The following is a 23,737-nucleotide window of genomic DNA, read 5'->3' as shown; positions in this document are numbered from 1 at the left end:
GGCTTAAGGTTTCTCAAGTAACTGGGCCATCCGGCCCAGGTCCTCTACTTTTCATGGGCTATAGATATGGGTCAACAACTTTAAATGAAGCCCGATTTGTCTCCTCTTTCACTTTTCTTTTTAAAATCGGAGTTTCGCAGGTACGGAACATAACAGAGCAGAGTTGTTGCGGGGAGCTTTTGTGTGGTTAGTTTGCTAATTTCTTTATTCGACCATGGACTTGGAATCAAATTACGAAATTGCTCGGACCGCCAAGTTCATCAGCGGCGGCGGCTTCACCAGAGTCGCTTTACAGGTAATTACTCCTCCTCGATTCTGTGTCTTTTTTCTTTTTTGTTAGGAGAAACTAAAGCATATGAAGCAGCAGAAACAGATTATTTTTGCTCCGCCTTTCTACTGAGTTTTTAGGGCGATTGTGAATAACACTGAGCCAACCAAGTTTGTAAATTTCAGTTCCCAGACGAGCTTCTAAAGGACTCGGTGAGAGTTGTGAGTGTTTTACGGGACAAGCTTCGGCGTCTACGAGAATCTCAATCCGACAGCGACCGGAACGGCGACGTAAAAGATGTATCTTTGTTTGTGATGGCTGACACAGCGTACGGTAGCTGTTGCGTGGACGAGGTCGGAGCGTCGCACATCAATGCTGATTGTGTCGTGCACTACGGCCACACGTGCTTCAGCCCGTCAGTTCTCATTAACAATACCTTTACCAAAGCCTTTTTTTTTTTTTTTTGGTTACAAACTATATTATAGGATTGTTGGTTTCAAAGCAAAAAAAAACAAAAGACAATAAATTTTTGTACCAGACTCATAAGATATTAATCTGAGAAATTTTGTTTTAGCTGGAAATTGTTGTCTCTCATTCTGTTTGCGTTCTTTTCTGGCATCAAGATTAGGTTTTGAAGCCAATAAAGCTGCTTCTTTTTTTGACTTTTTGAACTTAAAAAGTAGTTATTTTGTTTCTGTATATTATGCAACAATTAATTTTGGTTTCATAGTCTCAAAGCCTCTTCTTTTTCAATATTGGCAGGACTACAACTCTTCCAGCGTTCTTTGTTTTTGGAAAAGCTTCAATTAGTGTGTCCAATTGTGTAAAAAAATTATCAGATCATGCTGTGAGAAACGGCAAACCTGTTCTGGTAAGATGGTTTACTAGACACTTTTCATTATGAACTTCTATGCTATACTAAATTTGCAATAAGTATGCCTTTTTTCTCTCCTTTTTTTGACATGTAGCCAAAACAAATTATCTCAGCTATCCATTCCCAACATAATTCGTTCAATCTAAATGCAGGTCCTCTTTGGTCTGGAATATGCACATTTGATACAGCAAATAAGAGATGAAGTGGTAGAAACATGTACAAGTAGCTCTGGATTAGAAATCCAATTTGCTGAAACTATGTCTTCAGACATGAAGCCATCAGAATCTCATAAGATTTCCAATGGGAGCTCGGAACCAGCTAGTGTCTTCTCTGATGATAAATGTATCAGGACAGTAGCTGGTAATAGATATAGCATTGGAGGCTTGGTCTGGGAATTACGTGAGGGACACAAAATGGAGGACTACTTGCTTTTTTGGATTGGTTCTGACAATGCTGCATTTGCAAGTGTTGTACTGACATTTAATGGTTGTGAAATAGGTATACATATAAGTTACCTGGTTTTGCATGAAATTTATTGTGTCTGCATGTAATATTGCTTGAGATATTTGTTGTGTTAATAAATTTACTTTTCCTTTTGCCAAACTGCTTCCAGTATAAGCTAGTCCTTGTGCTAGTTCTCTCTCTCTCTTTCTCTAAATTAATAAATCTTTCTTTAATTCTGGTATTACTGGTTTTAGTCAGATATGATGCAAGGTCAAATTGCATGGTGACAGACTTATCTCAACAAAGAAGAATTCTAAAGCGTAGGTATGGTCTCAAATAATGGTACTCTTTTCTCCTTTCTAAAAATCCACGCCCCTGCTTGTATTAATGTACAATTTGTTTTACTGAAAGAGTGATGATGCCTTGTACAGATATTACCTCATTGAGAAGGCAAAGGATGCGAACATTGTTGGTATTCTGGTTGGAACTCTTGGTGTAGGTGTGTTACTGTAGGCTCCTTTAATATTTCTTCTGTAGTAATTTTACTCTGCATTTCTCATCTTTAGATAAGGCATGGCTTTTTACTGTATTGGAATTCTAGTCAGTCTGTATGGATCTTATCGTGCACAGCTTGCTAAAAGAAATCTTTGTTGAATGTTTTTTTCCATTCAGTAGTAAATTTTTTGACATACATTATTTATTTATTTGTTTATCTAATTTCCAACATCGTAAGTTTAGGATATATATGTATAATTCCACAACTATTGATGCAGCTGGTTACCTGCACATGATTAATCAGATGAAAGAGCTTATCACAGCAACAGGTAAAAAAGCATATACCCTTGTTATGGGAAGACCAAACCCTGCAAAACTTGCCAACTTTCCTGAGGTAAACTTTGATACATGCAAGTACTGATACTATTATGTACCTTTTTGTGAGGGATTTAGAATATTTACAAGTTTTAATAATAAATTTTCATTTGTGCCAGTGTGACATTTTCATTTATGTCTCTTGTGCCCAAACTGCTCTTCTGGATAGCAAAGAGTATTTAGCTCCAGTTATTACTCCATTTGAAGCCATGCTAGCGTTTAACAGGTACTGCATAGAATCCATCATGATTTATCTAAAATTCTTAGTAGTTTACCTACTTTTTTTCTTTCCGCTGCTCATCCATGTATATAATATACTTGTCTTGAAGCCTCTTCTCTTGCAATGTCTTTTGAATCTAGTGATTATATTGTTCTTTATTGAATGAAGTTTAATATTAACTGCTGACAGAGGAAGTGAATGGACTGGAGCTTATGTAATGGAATTCCAGGATTTGATTAATTCATCTCCACTGGTTTCAAGAAACCAGTCGAAAGAGGCACGGTTTTCATTTTTGAAAGGTGCATATGTAGAAGATTTTGATATACAAGGTACTAATTCCCTCTTTCATTTATAATTTTTAGTGAGCTAATGAGACTGGTATCATATATAATCTGTATATCCTAGGTCTACCACTTAATTTTTTGACCTGAATATGGTTCTTCTGTAGTACCTTGCGAAATTGTTATAGCATTTTACAATGTAGAGTTATTTCCTATGAAATTGTGTGTAACCAGAGGATGATGAAGATAAGGAAGGAGATCTTGCATTAGCAAATGCAACTGAGAAGGCTCTACAATTGCGTGATAACCCAAATTCTCTAGCCAAACAGCCAGCTAGATCTGGTGCAGAGTTTCTTGTGTCTCGATCTTATCAGGGTCTGGATATACTTAATGGCAACACCTTGCCAGAACCATATCTCATCGGGAGGAGTGGGAGGGCAGCAGGGTACAAGAATGAGAAGAGTGGGGAGGAGAAATTGTGATCAATACATCAGATTCAGACAAGAAGAAAAAGTCATACTGGAATGAGGAATACTCAGGTGAAGTTGCATCGGAAAAAACAGTCATAACAGGACAGAATTCAGGAGGGACTAGCAAGCGAATAGGCATAGTTTGCATATCTCCCTTCCTTGTAAGCTTGAAGCCCCAACCAAGCATGAATTACTTATTTATGGTGGACAGGGGAGTGCATTGAGTTATAAAAGGTAAGAGCAATCTTGCCCTTGAGGTTCTCATATTGGAGTTTCTTTTAAGTTTTTAAGCAATTTTGATTTAAATTTATGGCATTGTGTATCTCGTGATTATCTTGGATGATTAACATAGATTATAGTTATAACATTTTGTCAGTGCAAAGTTTATTTTAGTTGTTTTATACTCGTTGTTTTAGTTTTATAGCAGGGGGAAGAAAAAAAAAATTTATTAATTATATATTACTAAATTAGGTTCTTGGGTTTTATAATTGGATGAAATTCTTAAATATTTAAGACAGATAGGATATGATACTTTTGGACTACATAATCATCTTTTAGTTTTCACTTGTGGATGTCCATCAATTAAGGAAATGGATTAATGGAATTACCAGTCTCATTCCATGAACATTTTCATTTATAAAAGCCAAGAAAAGACAGCTGACATCGGTGAGCATTCCTTGTCGTGCCATCTCTCTCTGTCAATTCGTAGTACCAGAAGCTTCCAGGAAAGAGATCTGAAAACTGCCGAACTTACTGTCATGGAACTTTCAGAGAGAAGAATCATACACAAGAATATGCTCTTTTACATGTGGGGAAATGGAAGAAAGACACGGCACTTGTACTGATCTAGTAAAACCTTTGGCTTCAACATTTATTCATCGTCGGCCAAAACAATTTGATATTAGGAAGTTTGCATTTACTGAATTGAGAAAGAAACTGATCTAGTAAAAACTTTGGCTTAACATTTATGCTTCGTCAAGAACCAAAACAATTTGATATAAAAAAGTTTGCATTTACTGAATTCATATGCCAAACTGGCTAGTTATTACAACAAAAAAGTGGCCAGCATTTGTTGGTTCTAATTAACAATCTGCCCAGCGTGCCTATTAAAATCTAAAAGCTACCATGCAAATGGATCGGACTCCACACAGAAAAAGGGCAGTTAATTAATGATCAGAAGAAAGACAAGCCAAAAAGCAAGACTTAGAAAAACTGGCATTGAAAAGTAGACTCATAATTATTTCGTGCACCACTATTTGGATGTCATGAATTTAACTTTGATGAAACATTTCTAAATTAGATTATCGGGTTTTACGAATTAGTTCAAATACATAAATAGTTAAGGAAGATCGTATTTGTTACTTTTGGACTCTATACATGATCATCAGTTCCAAGCCATCTCCTTCTAAATGATTAACATAATAGAAGTTATTAACAATTTCAATAATCCATGAACATTTTTCATAAGAAAAGCCAAAAGAACAGACAAGATAGCAATCAATATTTCCTTCAACGTGTAATACCAAGCATCTTCCATGAAATCAAATTGTTGACCTGAAAACTGTTGTAATAAAATTAGGTACTCTCCCTAATTTGTTGAAATTAGTGGCATGGAACTTTCATAGAAGAATCACACACATTAATATATACATATATGCTACCAGTAGGCATGACTTTTCAGGTGAGAAAAGGATAAAGGCAGTGCATTTGTACGAAGGAAATTAGAATGGATTTTCTATTGTCTGGTTACAACGTTGATATTTTGGATTTGGCATTATGCCCGGTAAAATAGTACAAGTTCTTGGCTAGAATAAATAACTATAAATATTTTTGGCTTGGCCAGAAGCCTTAACAATTTGTTATCAATTAAGAGTTTGCATCTACTGAACATAACCTGCCAAACTATTTGAGACTCTTATTTCATCCATTTTCTGAAGTTTAGCACATCATAATGCGGCCAAATATGAAGGAATAGATTATTATAACAATCCTACTATGTAATGGACTGGAGGAAACGTGTCACGGTATGTATAACGACTTCGGAAATTTGTGAGAGACACAAACAAACAAACAAACAAAAAAAAAAAAAAAGAAAAAAAATACCAGATTTAAATCCGTAATGGCATTAAAGTCAAGTCAAAGTAAATGTACAAACCGTATCAAATACGTCCTGATGATGTGGCCTGTTGAAAAGTCAGTGCCTCGAAAAAGACATGAAGGTTGTCTCTCTCACTCTGGTACACTATAAATACCCGAAAACCTCATTGAAATCTCTTCACTCTTCACCCTGTATCCTATCCAAAGATGGCTTCCCTAAACATAAGCAAAAATGTATTATTAACCACCCTCTTTGTTGTAGGAATCCTAGCCATAGCCCTGCCCAAAAATGTGAAGGCTCAATCAGTGGCTGACTTAGTCACTGATCAATTCATAAATGGAATAAAAAACAAGGCCAGTGACTGCCCAAACAGAGGCTTCTATACCCGACAGGCTTTTCTTGACGCTCTCAATTCGTATCCTGAATTCGGAACTGGTGGTTCAGCCGATGACACTAAACGTGAGGTTGCAGCTTTCTTTGCCCATGCAACTCATGAGAGTGGATGTAAGATCTTTCTTTTCCCTCCTACTCGTTAATCACTTCATTACTATATATATTAAAACCGTTATTAGTTGATACAATGATTTATATTTATATATATATATATATATATATATATACTTTAGTCAATAAAAAGAAAAAAAAAAAAAAAAATTGGCCCAATTTTAGATTTCTATACATATAGTAAAGCTAGCTAACCAGCAGAGAATTAATGTTTATACTATTTTGTGCAGATCTGTGCAAAACAGAAGAGGATAATAAGGATGTCTACTGTGACACCAACTATCCACAGTATCCATGCAACCCAAACAAGAAATACTATGGCCGTGGACCACTCCAACTGACATGGAATTACAATTACGCACTAGCTGGGAGCAGCAATAATTTTGATGGGTTGAACAATCCTGAAATAGTTGCATCAGACGCCGTCGTTTCTTTCAAATCCGCGTTGTGGTTTTGGAAGGAAAATGTTCGATCTGTGTTGAGCCAAGGGTTTGGAGCAACCATCAGGAAGATCAATTCTATTGAATGTAATAATGGAGCACCTGACAAAGTTCAAGCTCGCATCGACTTATACACAGACTATTGCAACCAATTTGGTGTTGCTCCTGGAGATAACCTCTCTTGCTAAGATGCCTAATTAACTTTCTTATTTAAGTTATTATTAGTTTCCCTTGTGATCAGCTTATCCTGATTGCTTGTTTGGAATACGTTATAGGCTAAATAAAAAAGTACTCCTGTCTGAAGGACAATAAACATTCCAGTTCATTGTATGAACTAGGAAGATTCTCATGTCCTGCATGCTCTTTTATATATTTATCAATTTGAGTTCCATTACGTTAGTCATTTCCAAATTAATTTCATTTCTGTTTCTTCTTTTTTGTTTCTTTTTCATTTTTTATTCTTTTGTTTTTTTTGGTTGTAGATTTATTGTGGGATAATGATGGGAGGATAACTGGTCATGAAAAGGATCATGTGTTGACTTTAATTTCATTCATGACCAAAGAAATTGAAACCAAAATAAACAATTAATTAGCATATATATAAAAGGTGTATTAATGATCAATGTGAAACCATTATAAACTCGCTTTCCTAATCATCATTCCTATCACCAAGCATACTATTGTACAACACATTTTGTTGATGTTCCTAATTGTTGATGTTCCTAATTAATTAGAACTCTGGCATTCATCCAAAATCTGAAAACCAATGGTAAAAATTGTATGAATTTCAAATTGCAAAATAATGTTGAGAGTATAGTATAGTATATCTTGTCTGCCATGAGGCAAATATGGATTTCCAAAGTGCCCCTGGTTGCAAAAACAAATTACCTAAAAAAAATAAATAAATATGAAAACAGAAAAGCAAAGACTGGTAGTTGTCTCATTTCCTATTGTTAGGCTCGCTATGTAGTCATTTTAGTTTTCAAATATTACTTTTTGGAAGACATTAAACAGTTTTATAGATTCCAGAACTCTTTCATCAGATCAAGCCAAAAAAGCAGTCGATAGTTGAAGCATATAGAGATAATTCCAATCATACATCAATGTGTAATACCAGCATCTTTCCGGGAAGTTGATCATCTGGAAATCTCTCAACTTACTGATTACATGGAACTTTGGCTTTTTTTTGTGTGTGGAAAAGAAGGCACGGCACTTTTAATTTAATTGTGCGAAGGAGATTGGATTTAATGGATTTTTCTATTGCTGATCAGCTCTGAACTTTTGGTCTTCTAGATTCTGGCTTTTTTGACCCATTATAACAGAAAAGTATTTTCTCAAAGTACGATTAACTTATTTACAATTAACAATTTTCTGGTAAAGCGAAAGTTGGCATTACCTTCCAAGTCTAGTTAACCTTCTTCACCTTTCTTTTTTTTTTTTCCTTTTCTTTTTTTTTTTTTTTGTTTGAAAATTTAAATATGAAACCAATATAACAATATGAAAAAACTTCATCCCCAAATATAAATTACCATGCGATAAATTGGAACTACAGTAGTGACCTCTGAACTTTATGCCACAGCATGTCTACACTGTATTATATCATATGGACAAGTCAAATAGTCTTATTTTATTCATAACAAGGGAAGGAGCTTCTACGCCTTCATTATTATTATTGGGGGCTTAAGGTTTTTTAAGTATACAAACTTTAAATGGAACCCAATTTGTCTCCTCATTGACTTTTACTTTTTTAACAACGGAGTTTCGTAGGGACAGAACATAACAGAGCAGAGTTGCGGGGAGCTTTTGTGTAACTAGCTTGCCAATTTCTTTCTTCGACCATGGACTTGGAATCAAATTACAAAATCGCTCGGACCGCCGAGTTCATTACCAGGGGTGGCTTCACCAGAGTCTTACAGGCCGATTGTGTTTTGGTTTGTGAATAAAACTGAACCAACCAAGTTTGTAAATTTCAGTTCCCAGACGAGCTCCTAAAGGACTCGGTGAGAGTTGTGAATGTTTTACGGGACAAGCTTCGGCATCTACAAGAATCTCAATCCGACAGCGACCGGAACGGCGACTTAAAAGATGTATCTTTGTTTGTGATGGCTGACACAGCGTACGGTAGCTGTTGCGTGGACGAGGTCGGAGCGTCGCACATCAATGCTGATTGTGTCGTGCACTACGGCCACACGTGCTTCAGCGCGTCAGTTCTCATTAACAATACCTTTACTAAAGCCTTTTTTTTTTTTTTTTTTTCCACAAAATATATTATAGGATTGTTGGTTTCAAAGCAAAAAAGACAATGAATTTTTGTACCAGACTTATAAGACATTAATCTGTGTCTCAATCTGTTTGCGTTCTTTTCTGGCATCAAGATTCGGTTTTGAAGCCAATAATGCTGCTTCTTTTTCTTCTCTTTTTTTTTTTTTTTTTTTTTTTTCTTTTCTCAAAAGCCTCTTCTTTTTCATTATTGGCAGGACTACAACTCTTCCAGCATCCTTTGTTTTTGGAAAAGCTTCAATTAGTGTGTCCAATTGTGTAAAAAATTTATCAGATCATGCTGTGAGAAACGGCAAGCCTGTTCTGGTAAGATGGTTTACTAGAGACTTCTTATTATGCACTTCTATGCTGTACTAAATTTGCAATAAGAATGCTTCTTTATTTTTTATTTTTTTGTTATTATTATTTTTATTATTATTATTAGTTTTGCTTTCACCTCTACGAGGATTTGGTACTGAGATCATGTCGTTTGACATGTAGCCACAACAACTTATCTCAGCTATCCAATCTCAACATAGCTCGTTCAATCTAAACGCAGATCCTCTTTGGGCTGGAATATGCACATTTGATACAGCATACAAGAGATGACGTGGTAGAAGCATGTACGAGTAGCTCTGGATTAGAAATCCAATTTGCTGAAACTATGTCTCCAGACATGAATCCATCAGAATCTCATAAGATCTCCAATGGGAGCTTGGAACCAGCTAGTGTCTTCTCTGCTGATAAATGTATCAGGACAGTAGCTGGTTATAGATATAGCATCCGAGGCTTGGTCTGGGAATTACGTGAGGGACACAAAATGGAGGACTACTTGCTTTTTTGGATTGGTTCTGACAATGCTGCATTTGCTAGTGTTGTACTGACGTTTAATAGTTGTGAAATAGGTATGCATATAAGTTACCTGGTTTTGCATGAAATTTATTGTGCCTGAATGTAATATTGCTTTAGAAATTTGTTGTATTAATAAATTTACATTTCCTTTTGCCAAATTGCTTCCAGTATATGCTAGTCCTTGTGCTAGTTCTCTCTCTATTTCTCTAAATTAATAAATCATTCTTTAATCAGATATGATGCAAGTCAAATTGCATGGTGAGAGACTTATCTCAATAAAGAAGAATTCTTAAGCCTAGGTGTGGTCTCAAATAATGGTACTCTCTTTTCTTCTTTCTTAAAATCCACTCCCCTGCTTGTATTAATGTACAATTTGTTCTACTGAACGAGTAATGATTTCTTGTGCAGATATTACCTGGTTGAGAAGGCAAAGGATGCAAACATTGTTGGTATTCTGGTTGTAACTCTTGGTGTAGGTGTGTTTCTGTAGGCTCCTTTAATATTTCTTCTGTAGTAATTTACTCTGCATTTTTCATCTTTAGATAAGGCATGGCTTTTCAATTTGTTGGAATTCTAGTCAGTTTGTATGGATCTTATTGTGCATAGCTTGCTAAAAGAAATCTTTGTGGAATGTCTTTTTTCCATTCTGTAGTAAATTATTTTGACATACATTATTTATTTATTTGTTCTTTTAATTTCGACCATCATAAGTTTAGCATATGTATGTATAATTCCACAACTATTGATGCAGCTTGTTACCTGCACATTATTAATCAGATGAAAGAGCTTATCACAGCAGCAGGTAAAAAAGCATATACCCTTGTTATGGGAAGACCAAACCCTGCAAAACTTGCCAACTTGCCTGAGGTAAACTTTGAGACATGCAAGCATTAAGACTATTATGTACCTTTTTGTTAGGGATTTAGAATATTTAAAACTTTTAATAATAAATTTTTCATTTGTACCAGTGTGACATTTTCATTTATGTCTCTGGTGCCCAAACTGCTCTTCTGGATGGCAAAGAGTTTTTAGCTCCAGTTATTACTCCATTTGAAGCCATGCTAGCGTTCAACAGATACTGCATAGAAGCCATCATGATTTATCTAAAATTCTTACTAGTTTAGCTACTTTTTTTTGTTTCCACTGCTCATCTATGTATATATAATATACTGGTCTTGAAGCCTCTTCTCTTGCAATATCTTTTGAATTCAGTGATTGTATTGTTCTTTATTTAATGAAGTTTAATGTTAACTGCTGACAGAGGAGGTGAATGCACTGGAGCTTATGTAATGGAATTCTGGGATTTGATTAATTCATCTCCAGTGGTTTCAAGAAACCAGTGGAAAGAAGCACGGTTTTCATTTTTGAAAGGAGCATATGTAGGAGATTTTGATATCACAAGGTAGTAATTTCCCTCTTTCGGTTATAATTTTTACAGTGAGCTAATGAGATTGGTATCATATATAATCTGTATATCCTAGGTCTACCACTTTGTTTTTTGACCTGAAAATACTTCTTCTGTAATACTTCCCAAAATTGTTATCGCATTTTACAATGTAGAGTTATTTCCTTTGAAATTGTGTATAACCATAGGATGATGAAGATAAGGAAGTAGATCTTGCTTTAGCAAATGCGACTGGGAAGGCTCTACAATTACTTGATAATCCGTTTTCTGTAGCCAAACAGCCAGCTAGATCTGGTGCAGAGTTTCTTGTGTCTCGATCTTATCAGGGTCTGGATATACTTAATGGCAACACCATGCCAGAACCATATCTAATTGGGAGGACTGGGAGCGCAGCAGGGTACAAGAATGAGAAGAATGGGGAGGAGAAATTGTGATCAATACATCACATTCAGACAACAAGAAAAAGTCAAACTGGAATGAGGAACACCCAGGTGTAGTTGCATCGGAAAAAAACAGTCCAAACAGAACAGAATCCAGGAGGGAAAAGCAAGGAAATAGGCATAGTTTGCATATCTCTCTCCCTCGTGTGCTTGAAGCCCCAACCACGCATGAATAACTTATTTACGGTGGACAGGTGAGTGCATTGAGTTTTAAAAGGTAAGAGCAATCTTGCCCTCTTCTCATATTAGAGTTTCCTATGAAGTTTTTAAGCAATTTTGATCACCATTTATGGCATTGTGTATCTTGTGATTATTTTGGATGATTAATATAGCTTGTAGTTATAACATTTTTGTCGGTGCAAAGTGTATTTTAGTTGTTTTATACTCATTGTTTTTGTCTTATAGCGGGGGGAAGGAAAAAAAAAAATCATTTTTAGTTAGATATTACTAAATTAGATTCTTGGGTTTTATTAATGCGATGAAATTCATAAATAATTAAGACAGATGTGATATGATACTTTTGGACTATATAATCATCTTTTTCAAACCACTCTTTTTGTTTTTACTTGTGGATGTCCATCAATTAAGGAAATGGATTAATGGAATTGGCAGTCTCATTCCATGAACATTTTCATTTATAAAAGCCAAAAAAGACAGTCAACATCGGTGAGCATTCCTTGTCGTGCCATCTCTCTCTATCAATTCGTAATACCAGAAGCTTCCAGGAGAATGATCTGAAAACTGCAGAACTTACTGTCATGGAACTTGCAGAAGAAGAATTATACACAAGAATATGCTCTTTTACAGGTGGGGAAATGGAAGAAAGACATGGTACTTGTACTGATCTAGTAAAAACTTTGGCTTCAAATTTATTCTTCATGGAGAACCAAAAAAGTTTGATATTTGAAAGTTTGCATATACTGAATTGAGAAAGACACGGCACTTGTGCTGATCTAGTAAAAACTTTGGCTTAACATTTGTGCTTCGTCAAGAATCAAAACAATTTGATATCAAAAAGCTTGCATTTACTTTATTCACATGCCAAACAGGCTAGTTATTACACCAAAAAAGTGGCCAGCATTTGTTGGTTCTAACTAACAATCTGCTGAACATCCCTATTAAAATCTAAAAGCTACCATGCAAATGGATCGGACTCCACGCAGAAAAGGAGCAGTTGGTTAATGATCAGAAGAAATACAAGCCAAAAAGCAAGACCTAGGAAAATTGGCATTGAAAAGTAGACACTCGTAATTATTTCGTGCACCGCTATTTGGATGTCATGGACTTGACTTTGACGATACATTTCTAAACTAGATTATCGGTTTTACGAATTAGTTCAAATACATAAAATAGTTAGCGAAAATCGTATTTGTTACTTTTGGACTCTATGCATGATCATAAATTTCAAGCCACCCCCTTCTAATGATTTACATAATAGAAGGTATTAACAATTTCAATATTCCATGAACATTTTTCTATCAGAAAAGCCAAAAGAACAGGCAAGAGAGCAGACAATACCGTCACTCTTCAGCAATCAATATTTCAATCAACGCGTCATACCAGCATCTTCCATGAAATCAAATTGTTGACCTGAAAGCCGTCGTGAAAAATTAGGTACTCTCCCTAATTTGTTGAAAATAGTGGCCTGGAACTTTCATAGAAGAATCACACACATTAATACATATGCTACCAGTAGGCATGACTTTTCAGGTGGCCTGGATTTTCTACTGTATGGTAACAACTTTGATCTTTTGGATTTGGCATTATGCCCGGTAAAATGGTTTCAAGTTCTCGAATGGAATAAATAGCTAGAAATACTTTTCGGCTTGGGCCGGAGCCTTAACAATTTGTGATCAATTAAAGGTTGGCAGTGAACGTAACTTACCAAACTATTTGAGACTTTCATCCATTTTCTGAGGTTACCACACCAATAATGTGGCCAAATATGAAGGAATAGATTATCATTAACAATCTTACAATGTAATGGACTGGAGGACACGTGTCACGATATGTATGATGACTTTGGAAATTTGTGAGAGACACACCAAAAAAAAAAAGAAATGCCAGATGTAAATCAGTAATGGCACTAAAGTCAAGTCAAAGTAAATGTAAAAACCGTATCAAATACGTCCTGATGATGTGGCCTGTTGAAAAGTCAGTGCCTCGAAAAAGACATGAAGGTTGTCTCTCTCAATCTGGTACACTATAAATACCCGAAAACCTCATTGAAATCTCTTCACTCTTCACCCTGTATCCTATCCAAAGATGGCTTCCCTAAACATAAGCAAAAATGTATTATTAACCACCCTCTTTGTTGTAGGAATCCTAGCCATAGCCCTGCCCAAAAATGTGAAGGCTCAATCAGTTGCTGACTTAGTCACTGATCAATTCATAGATGGAATAAAAAACAAGGCCAGCGACTGCCCAAACAGAGGCTTCTATACCCGACAGGCTTTTCTCGACGCTCTCAATTCGTATCCTGAATTCGGAACTGGTGGTTCAGCCGATGACACTAAACGTGAGGTTGCAGCTTTCTTTGCCCATGCAACTCATGAGAGTGGATGTAAGATCTTTCTTTTCCCTCCTACTCGTTAATCACTTCATTACTATATATATTAAAACCGTTATTAGTTGATACAATGATTTATATATATATATATATATACTTTAGTCAATAAAATGAAAAAAAAAAAAGTTGGCGCAATTTTAGATTTCTATACATATAGTAAAGCTAGCTAACAAGCAGAGAATTAATGTTTACACTATTTTGTGCAGATCTGTGCAAAACAGAAGAGGATAATAAGGATGTCTACTGTGACACCAACTATCCACAGTATCCATGCAACCCAAACAAGAAATACTATGGCCGTGGACCACTCCAACTGACATGGAATTACAATTACGCACTAGCTGGGAGCAGCAATAATTTTGATGGGTTGAACAATCCTGAAATAGTTGCATCAGACGCCGTCGTTTCTTTCAAATCCGCGTTGTGGTTTTGGAAGGAAAATGTTCGATCTGTGTTGAGCCAAGGGTTTGGAGCAACCATCAGGAAGATCAATTCTATTGAATGTAATAATGGAGCACCTGACAAAGTTCAAGCTCGCATCGACTTATACACAGACTATTGCAACCAATTTGGTGTTGCTCCTGGAGATAACCTCTCTTGCTAAGATGCCTAATTAACTTTCTTATTTAAGTTATTATTAGTTTCCCTTGTGATCAGCTTATCCTGATTGCTTGTTTGGAATATTTTATAGGCTAAATAAACAAGTACTCCTGTCTAAAGGGTAATAAACATTCCAGTTCATTGTATGAATTAGGAAGATTCTCATGTCCTGCATGTTGTTTTTATACATATAATCTCTCTCTATATATATATTTATCAATTTGAGTTCCATTGTGTTAGTCATTTCCAAATTAATTTCATTTCTGTTTCTTCCTTTTTGTTTCTTTTTGTTTTTTTTGTTTTTTTTGTTTTTTTTTTTTTGGTTGGAGATTTTATTGTGGGATAATGATGGGAGGATAATTGGACATGAAAAGGATCATGTGTTGACTTTAATTTCATTTATGACCAGAGAAATTGAAACCAAAATAAACAATTAATTAGCACATATATAAAAGGTGTATTAATGAACAATGTGAAACCACTATAAACTCACTTTCCTAATCACCATTCCTAACACCAAGCATACTAGTGTAAAACACATTTTGTTGATGTTCCTAATTAATTAGAACTCTGACATTCATCCAAGATCTGAAATTCAATGGCAAAAATGGTATAAATTTCAAATTGTAAAACAATATTGAGAGTATAGTATAGTATATCTTGGCTACCCTGAGGCAAATATGGATTTCCAAAATGCCCCTGGTTGCAAAACGAAAAAAATAAATAAATAAAAAATAAAAACGGAAAAGCAAAGACTGGTAGCTATCTCATTTCCTGTTGTTAGTCTCACTATGTCGTCATTTTAGTTTTTAATTTTTACTGTTTGGAAGACATTAAACAGTTATCTAGATTCCAGAAACTCTTCCATCAGATCAAGCCAAAAAAGCAGTCGAGATACATAGTAGAAGCATATGGAGATAATTCCAATCATACATCAACGTGTAATACTAGCATCTTCCGGGAAGTTGATCATCCGGAAATCGCTTAACTTACTGATCTTTGGCACTTTTTTTAAGTGTGGAAAGGAAAGCACGGCACTTTTAATTTAATTGTATGAAGGAGATTGTATTTAATGGATTTTTCTATTGCTGATCAGCTCTGAACTTTTGGGCTTCTAGATTCTGCCTTTTTTGACCCAGTATAACAGAAAAAGTACTTTCTCGAAGTACTAGTAATTATTTACAATTAACAAATTGCGGTTAAAACGAGAAGTTGGCGTTACCTTCCAAGTCTTTTTGTTGGAGAGTTAGATACTAAACAACTTTCATCCCCAAATATAGATTACCATGCGATAAATTGGACCCACAAATAAGGAGTTTATGACCTCTGAACTTTATGTCACGCCATGTGTACAGTGTGTATTATATTATATAGACAAGTCAAATAGTCTATCGTATTCCGTTTCAAACATGTCCACCTCTCAATCGATCTGTTTGACTATATATATATATATATATATATATCCATCCTAAACCTCATTACAAGCACTCCTCATTTTTAAACCATTAATTCCATACTTGCACATGGCTTCCCTTAACAATCTACTAACAACCAGTTTTCTCGCAAGTTTAGTTCTATGTGATGGTTCAACAAAATTGTGGGTGTATCCAGGGGCGGTTTTGAGATTTGAAGTGCTTGTGCAAAATCTATTATATATTATAATAGATTTTATTATTCGTGGGCCACCATTCGAATGTAAAGATACATAAAGAGACAATTAATGTGTAAATTTCAGGATATAAATTTTTATTTCATTGATATATAAAATTAACACAAACACTAATCTTTTCTAGAAAATGCTATAAGGATTATTTTGATTCTTCTCGACACCATCCAGCACTTTAAGTCGTTCCACCTTCGCTATAAGTCATTTTAGACCAAAAACCAGTTCCATTTCTTTCTTTACAGCTACTACTAATAACACAACCTCTTACAATGTTCTGAATCCAAGTTTTCTTGACAACCTCAATTGGTAAAAGCATAGCCTTATCAAAGAGGTTCCTACGCATCTTCAAGTTATGCTGCTACTTCAGTTCCAATGTGCTAAGGACGTCTTTACCTTTGTAATGTTTAATAAATGCTTTGAGTACAAAAATTTTTGTAGTATCGCCACACCTATCCATGTGGACAATTAATGATGAAGCCTCCAGTTGTTGGATCTTTATGTCCAAATTTTATGCCCAAAGAAGAAATAAATTCATTCACAATGTAATTCTTTAAATGAACAGAATATGTATATATATATATATATATAACTATTTAATAATTCTCTAACAAAAACTAATTAATAATTATTAGATGATGCTATCCACAAACTACTCATCACACCAATTACCGTGTGATGTAAAATTTGGTGTGATATACATTAACTTACCACTTATTGCCAACTTAATGTAGTTGCACCACTAGCACACCCTTAAACCAGCCCTGGGTGTGCCCGAGGTAAATGTTGCAACCGATATATATATATATATATATATAAGCTAAAACTTGGCTGGTAAATAATTTTGAACAAATGGGGTAACATGTTGGTTGTAATTTCATTTAAAAGAACGGAAAAAAAGTCCAGCCTTGTTTTTCACACTCTCAACTGAGTATGCTATCCTCTAAACCGATTGGTCATACTCTCAACTGAGTATGCTATCCTCTAAACCGGTCGGTCGACAGTGGCATATAGTATTTCGTGGAAGACCACCTACCTCTCAGAGTAGGCTTATATCCAAAAAAGACCTTATCAGTTCTTTCACTCGTAATGTGCTAGTAAGCTTTTCCAAAATAAACATGGTTTCAGATCCAGATATCTGAAATTTATAAAGTCATATAAATATCATTATTCCTGAAAGATGCCGTCCACAACATATTCATGATGTGACTTTAATAAACTTTGGATATTTGGATGGGAAATGGATTAATATATATATATATATATATATCCAATTCTATAACAAAATAATAATAATAATAATTTAATAAACATGCAAACTATCTCAAAAGACGTCCAAAACATTAGGACAGGGATTTGAAGCGACCATCAACGTGATTAATGGCCTTCTGGAATGCGGTGATAGAGTGACAAAGTTGAAGCTGCATCAACCTTCACAAAGACTACTTCATCCAGTTTGGTGTTGCTGTCGGAGATAACCTCTCTTACTAGTATATGCATCAAATCATTTACACATGTTCTATTTACTTTTTACTTAATCGAGTATCGCCTAAAAGGTAACAAAGATCATATGGCTAATATAAAAATAATTCTCGTTTCTTATTGTAAGGGCTTTCCATATTTTTGCTACCGATTCTAGTTCCATCAACTGAAATATCTCTTTCCCTATTTTTCTTCTTCGCTCTTCATTGGAGATAAATTTTGGTATAAACACTGAGCATAGATGCATTGTATTAAAAGCAGTTAACTCTCTTTCATAATGAGCATGTCAAAGATCAAGTGCATACTACTGAACATATTCAGTTCGCCATAACCAAAATATTACAAAAGGAAAAAAGGGTAGAAAAGAAAAAAAAACTTAACTGTTCACCTTTCACGTCTGAAAGTACATGGTACAGTATATTCTTGACAAAATTGAGTTCCATTCACTTCAATAGTCATCACCTCTTGATATGACCTCCTTGCAGGTAGGCCGGAGTAAGATGGTATGCTCAAACTGTGATACATAGCTTCCCTTGACATCACATAAAGGAGGGTAGGGCTGCCAAAACAAAAGAAATTAACAAGGTACTTCCTGGTATCAAATCCCATATTTCATTCAGCAGCAGATTTTCAAAACTGTGTTTTATTATGTCATAATCATAAAAACCAAGATTTGGACAGACAAGCTGGTTTGTAAAACATACCTGAACAATACCAGCATCACACAAATTCTTCAATGCCATAAGATATTTAGTCTCTCCAAGACGGTCCAAGTACCGTCTACAGAAGGCCAATGTAGAAAAGTTCTTGTTAATCGTTGCTAATAACTGCTTTGCCCTAGGCATCCTCAGTGGGATATGGCCGACTTCAAAATTTTTCATGTAATGGCTGCATTCTAGATCTTCTCTGACATATCCTTTTCCTGAATTAAACATACAATTATTCAGCACACTGGGTTGCCACATGGACTTTATATCTATTCAGAACAAATGCCTTATACAAAAGCTTTTACCAGTTGATCCAAAAGTTTCAATCGCAAAAAATTCCCCTTCTTCCATTTTTGTCTGCTCCCCTCCTTTCACTATAGGAACAGATTTTCCAGCATGGATTTGATAGCGACCAATGCTATGCCCATTCAGGTTTCGGATACTTTTAACTGCCAACAATTTGTTACTGTCTTAACAGACATAATATGTGGAACAAAATAGATAGTATCGTTTTCAAAGTGAATAAACCTAATCGAGACAGATAATTAGAAAAAGAACCATCCGAACGCACTAGGTAAATCATACCTTGATGCACCTTTCCATTAATTTCAACCTCATATGATTCCATGACCTCTTGGATTGCAGCACCAACATCGCAGAGACGAACATCAATCCCAGCCTCCTAGAAAATTCAAAGACCAACAATAATTATTGTTATAATGATTTCTGAGGAAGCAGTTATTCACAACAGGGTAATAAGCAACCAGCAAGGATCTATACATGCATCCAGCAAACAAAAAAACTTCAAAGAAAACGCAATCTAATATCTATTCACATCCAATGATGGTATAGCAGCAATCCACAAAAGAGTAGATGAAGTATAATGTATAAAATATTGTGTCCCACATTCATGAAATGAATTAGTTGATCTGGGATGGAATGTATTATACCTTGATACCAGTATTGGTAGCTTCACGTGAGGCTTCAAGCAATGGATCAAACATAGGATTAAATGCCACTGTAAAAGCACAATCAACTATGCATCCTGCAAATTCGAAATTAACTATTGAATGATAATGCTTTTCAAGAACAAAATACTGCAATACAGTAGGCTTCTAATAACAATAGAAATTCAAAATTTAAAACTGAAGAAACGGAGCTGGTATTACCATCAATATGAGTTCCGAAATCCAACTTCATTACATCGTCATACTGAAGCACAGTCTTATCGCCTGAGTTTGGGGTCCAATGAGCAGCAACCCTGCCAATAAGAGCTTAATTATAGATGCAATAATATGAAGAGAGTTAGAATGAATAAAATCCCATATACCAAATTAAAAAGGTTTACCAATTCAAAGAACATCCCGTGGGGAAAGCAATTCCTGCTTCCAGACCATTCTCAGATATCAACTTACGGACTGTATTCTCCAATGTCTCACACAAATCAGTCATCAGCATTCCAGGCTTCAAGATGCTTTTGATGTATTTCCTAACCTAATTATCAAATACAAGCCTCCAGTTAATGACATCTCTCGGGACAATTTCCTTTTTTTTTTTTTTCTCATTTTAAGCAGCAATGCATTTACATAAAAGATAAAATTGCAACCTGACGATGAACTTCTGCTGCTCTACGGACTGAATTATACATTGGCTTTTCAAGACGTTCCAACTCTCTCTTCTCTTCAGAGGTAGTTCTCCACAAGTTACTGGTATACAATACAAACTACAATGAGAAATTACAGACAAATAATAAAAGAGGAAAACAAAACAAAATGCTTGAAGGTGCAGAAATTGAGTCTATTATGAATTAAACTTCAGTGCATTTTAGGTTGTGTTCCCAATTAAAAAAAATAATAATAAAAGAAGAAGAAGAAGAAGAAGGAAAGTGCTCTCAGCAATGTGTGCTCACTTTTAATGCACTTTATTAACCCAATATTCTTGATATAGTAACTCTAAAGCATCATAAAAAAAGCGATTTCATTTGACAACTGATCAATACAAGCTTTTACTATTCTACCTAATTATTTTTCACATAACCACTACAGAGTTATGCTAATCCCATGAAATGAAAACCACTAGAGTCTTACACAACTCAAAAAGAATATATCCATATAAAGTTGCAAGAAAATTTTGCCAATACTCACTCATCTCTATATTGTTGAATTTCACCCTCAGGGAACTCCCCAGATGGAAAAAGATCAGTAACAGGAATAGACGGTGGATCAGTCTGTTTAAGCATAGTTGGTAAATCAGTCTTCTCTGGCTGTGCTTTCTTTTTCCTGCACGTGAGAAGAGAATTAACAAACTCTTATATCAAAATGTTCAACCAGAAATCCACAAATATAGAAGATAGGGGGGAAAAGAAAAAATTCCTTACTTGCTTTTATTTTTCTTCTTTTTCTTCTTCGAAACTTCTGCTAAAAAAAACAAAGACCAGAAATGGATTCTCAATCAATCTGGAATTGCATATGATAGCAACAAAAAAATCAAATTTAAAGTAAAATATTAACATCTCGCATTAAAATGATTAGATAGTAGAAATAACCCACAATTAGAAGAAATGAAGACCAGATATTGACAAGAATAAGTAGAAAAACTAATGAGTTATCTAAAATCGACATATTACCTTTCTCCTCGTCTTCATCATTTTCCACTGTTGTAGACGGTTCAACTGAGTCTTCATTCTCATTTGAAGGCTCTAAAGTCCCATTTTCATCAGATTCAGATGGGATATTTGAGTCCAACTTTACCTCTGCCATCTCCGAAAGACCTACATACAGAATCCATAATGCTTGTCGAAACAAAGTTTATAAATAAACCTGGCGCATAAACATTGAATTTCATTTTAAAACATGATGCAAAATTTAACAACTTAGCTAAGCAGATATGGGTTCAGGGTGTAAGTACGGGTACATACGTAGTAGTCAGATTCTTTAATTCTACAATTAAGTATACAAGGAATCAGTGAAAACAGGGTCCAGAATGCAGGTACAGTTATGTGGGATACATTAGAAAAATATAAAAATTATATAAATTTTATTGACGATTACCTTTGATTGTATTTTAATTCGTTGGTATGCATCCAATCAATGATTAAAAGAAAATAGCAGTTATTCTATTGACTGTTTGTAGAAAACACTTTTAAGTGCATTAAATGAGCGAATTACACCATTTTGTGCGAAGCATTTGGTCTTATGTGTTTGGTGTTATTCCTTTTCCCTGAGAGTTGTTGGAATCAAGAAATTTTATCATATCCATGCTTTGCTATCAAGGATCTAGGAAAGATCCCATACCAATATCAGTGTCATGTTGTATCAAGATGGGAACTTTGGTCTAACCGAAGAGAACAATCATCATGTATGAGAATTAGTTAAAGCATCCTTGGTAGTTCCAGTCATAAGTTGTAACAAATCATGGACAAGAAAAGTGCAACCAAGACAAGCAAAAATCTTTTCATAATTTCATCCCTGCATCTAAAATACTATATTAACTCTAGATACATTACATAAAATTATCCTATCTAATGTTTGGAGATCGAGTTAAGTATGGAACATGCAATTTACTGAATAGCAACATCACCTGCAAGTGGGACATACATTAGAACATAATCCTAGGATAAGACAGGTAAAATACCAGATAAAGAAAATGTTTTTAATCAACCATTAAACTCTTCCACAACTTAATAAACCAAGCATTACGAATAATAATAATAATAAATCAAAGAAGGTAAAAATCGTTTTCAGAAAAAAACGATTACAAGTGCATTTGCCTTGGGATTAAGATGCTAAACCCAGGAACAGAAGAATGGCATCCCAACTCCTGGGGTTAAAGCCAAACACAATTGAAGAACTAAAAATATGAAACCTTTAAGCCGAAATTGAGAAAAAAAATAATAATAATAATAATAAATTACAGTAGAAATCATAACATTCTGGGCTAATGCAAAGTTGAAAAGTATCGAAGCATTAAAAAGCATAACCCTTGTTCAAAATCGATTCGATGAACAATCAGCCAAGAGAGGGAATTAACAAGCAATCGGAAATCCCAAATAGGAAGAGAGAGAAAATGAAAGAGTTACTCGGTGACGGAGTGGAAGAGAGTGAGAGACAGAGAAATCCGAGTATACGGGGTCGGAGTGCGGTGTGGTTGAGTTTGGGCGGCTTTTGGCTGCTATATGCGTCTCTCTGTTGTGCCTTAACAAAATGTTTGCTTGTTTGGGTTGTCCATCTAAAAGTTTCCCGGAAAAATATTTTTCCAATTAAATAAAAAATAAATAAATAAATAAAGTGTGACAAAAATACAAAATAAAAACTAACGGAACCTCCCTTTTTTTTTCTTTTTTGACAACTATCATATTCATAATTCTTTTTTTTTTCTTTTTTTTTTTTTTGGTCAAATAATAATAAACAAAGCATTTTTTATTAATAAAACAAAGCACCGTGATAACTGTGTTTTACTTATGGAATCTAATAACGAGTTTTAAAATTTTGACAACCCTCTGTTCTTCCCCTCCCCTCCTTTTTTTTTTTTTTAACTGAAAAAGTAAAATCAAAATGTTTTTGAAAATTTCTTAAACAATAGACACAAACAAGTATAGCATTTTTTACTATTTTTTTCAGCATCGTATTTTTTGTAAAAAAGTTTAAGTAATGAGTTTTATATTCATGGACTGTTTAATTTCTATACCAATTATAATCCTTTAAATTTTCACCAATTATCACTCCGGAGCTAGAAAATTCTTTTAAAGGGCATTAATTTATGATAGTGCTTGATCGTTTTTTCTGCTTTTATTTTTGTTGGTAATACATTGTTTTCAAATTTAAAGTTTGGAAAAAGAAACATCTAAACATCTTTTATTATATCAAACTCTAACCAAATAAAATATTCACTAGTTTATCAACAAATTTTGAAATCTTCACTAAAGTCAGGTAGGATTGAATACTCTTATTCATTTTTATTCAAAATTTTGGAGAGAAAAATATAATTTTAATGATTTGGACAGATTTGATTTACCTTTCACATTAAATTTATTAAAAATTTATAAAAGAAAATAAACATTTATACACTTTGAAGAAGAAAAACAGTTAATTTTGACAGTAATTAATTAACCAATGTAAATTAAATATTTTTATTAGAAAACTAACTGAAAATTATGTAATTAAATTCATAAATTTGGCAACTCAATTTATGTGCAATTAAAACAAAAAGTTAGTAGATAAATAAGTATTATAACAATCAATTTTTTGTTTTAATTACATATTTCTTTTGTTGTTTAATAATTATAATGACAA

At 34.4% G+C, this 23,737-nt stretch overlaps 4 protein-coding genes and 1 pseudogene across 10 annotated transcripts; 4 read left to right on the top strand and 1 right to left on the bottom strand.

Moving 5' to 3' along the window:
- Positions 1-39: 39 nt before the first annotated feature.
- On the top strand, positions 40-4,448 carry LOC107405985 (uncharacterized). Of its 3 annotated transcripts, none has more exons than XR_007241205.2 (11): positions 40-295; positions 454-683; positions 1,031-1,139; positions 1,295-1,640; positions 1,841-1,910; positions 2,018-2,085; positions 2,360-2,475; positions 2,576-2,682; positions 2,866-3,005; positions 3,192-3,661; positions 4,137-4,448. XR_007241205.2 is itself a non-coding variant. In XM_025075345.3 (10 exons), exons 1-10 carry the CDS (start codon positions 215-217, stop codon positions 3,437-3,439), a joined length of 1,515 nt encoding a protein of 504 aa, XP_024931113.2. In that variant the 5' UTR covers positions 40-214; the 3' UTR covers positions 3,440-3,794. The 3 variants fall into 3 exon arrangements, 1 of the variants encoding a protein (XP_024931113.2); XR_007241208.2 differs by having other exon boundaries at positions 4,071-4,448; XM_025075345.3 differs by lacking the exon at positions 4,137-4,448 and having other exon boundaries at positions 3,192-3,794.
- Positions 4,449-5,691: 1,243 nt separating this feature from the next.
- On the top strand, positions 5,692-6,902 carry LOC107406053 (endochitinase EP3). Its single transcript, XM_016013147.4, has 2 exons — positions 5,692-6,029; positions 6,260-6,902. The coding sequence occupies exons 1-2, from the start codon at positions 5,732-5,734 to the stop codon at positions 6,655-6,657; spliced, it is 696 nt and encodes a 231-aa protein (XP_015868633.2). The 5' UTR covers positions 5,692-5,731; the 3' UTR covers positions 6,658-6,902.
- Positions 6,903-8,418: 1,516 nt separating this feature from the next.
- Positions 8,419-12,388, top strand: LOC107406085 (uncharacterized; annotated as a pseudogene).
- Positions 12,389-13,662: 1,274 nt separating this feature from the next.
- LOC107406041 (endochitinase EP3) lies at positions 13,663-14,808 on the top strand. Its single transcript, XM_016013139.4, has 2 exons — positions 13,663-13,988; positions 14,201-14,808. The coding sequence occupies exons 1-2, from the start codon at positions 13,691-13,693 to the stop codon at positions 14,596-14,598; spliced, it is 696 nt and encodes a 231-aa protein (XP_015868625.2). The 5' UTR covers positions 13,663-13,690; the 3' UTR covers positions 14,599-14,808.
- Positions 14,809-17,213: 2,405 nt separating this feature from the next.
- Positions 17,214-22,683, bottom strand: LOC107405995 (methionine aminopeptidase 2B-like). Of its 5 annotated transcripts, none has more exons than XR_009634662.1 (13): positions 22,525-22,683; positions 21,073-21,216; positions 20,824-20,863; positions 20,591-20,725; positions 20,053-20,152; positions 19,795-19,940; positions 19,616-19,707; positions 19,397-19,491; positions 19,032-19,128; positions 18,752-18,895; positions 18,444-18,661; positions 18,121-18,298; positions 17,214-17,395 (listed from the first exon to the last, which is right to left on the bottom strand). XR_009634662.1 is itself a non-coding variant. In XM_048474418.2 (12 exons), the coding sequence occupies exons 2-12, from the start codon at positions 21,203-21,205 to the stop codon at positions 18,188-18,190; spliced, it is 1,311 nt and encodes a 436-aa protein (XP_048330375.1). In that variant the 5' UTR covers positions 21,206-21,216; positions 22,525-22,683; the 3' UTR covers positions 17,986-18,187. The 5 variants fall into 5 exon arrangements, 3 of the variants coding, with proteins under 3 accessions (XP_048330375.1, XP_048330385.1, XP_048330380.1); XR_007241211.2 differs by lacking the exon at positions 17,214-17,395 and adding an exon at positions 17,551-17,970; XM_048474418.2 differs by lacking the exon at positions 17,214-17,395 and having other exon boundaries at positions 17,986-18,298.
- Between the last annotated feature and the right edge of the window lie 1,054 nt (positions 22,684-23,737).

This window comes from Ziziphus jujuba, chromosome 1 (assembly GCF_031755915.1).
Source record: "Ziziphus jujuba cultivar Dongzao chromosome 1, ASM3175591v1".
NCBI classification, from domain to species: Eukaryota; Viridiplantae; Streptophyta; class Magnoliopsida; order Rosales; family Rhamnaceae; genus Ziziphus; species Ziziphus jujuba.
This window is presented reverse-complemented; position numbering and strand designations above follow the sequence as displayed.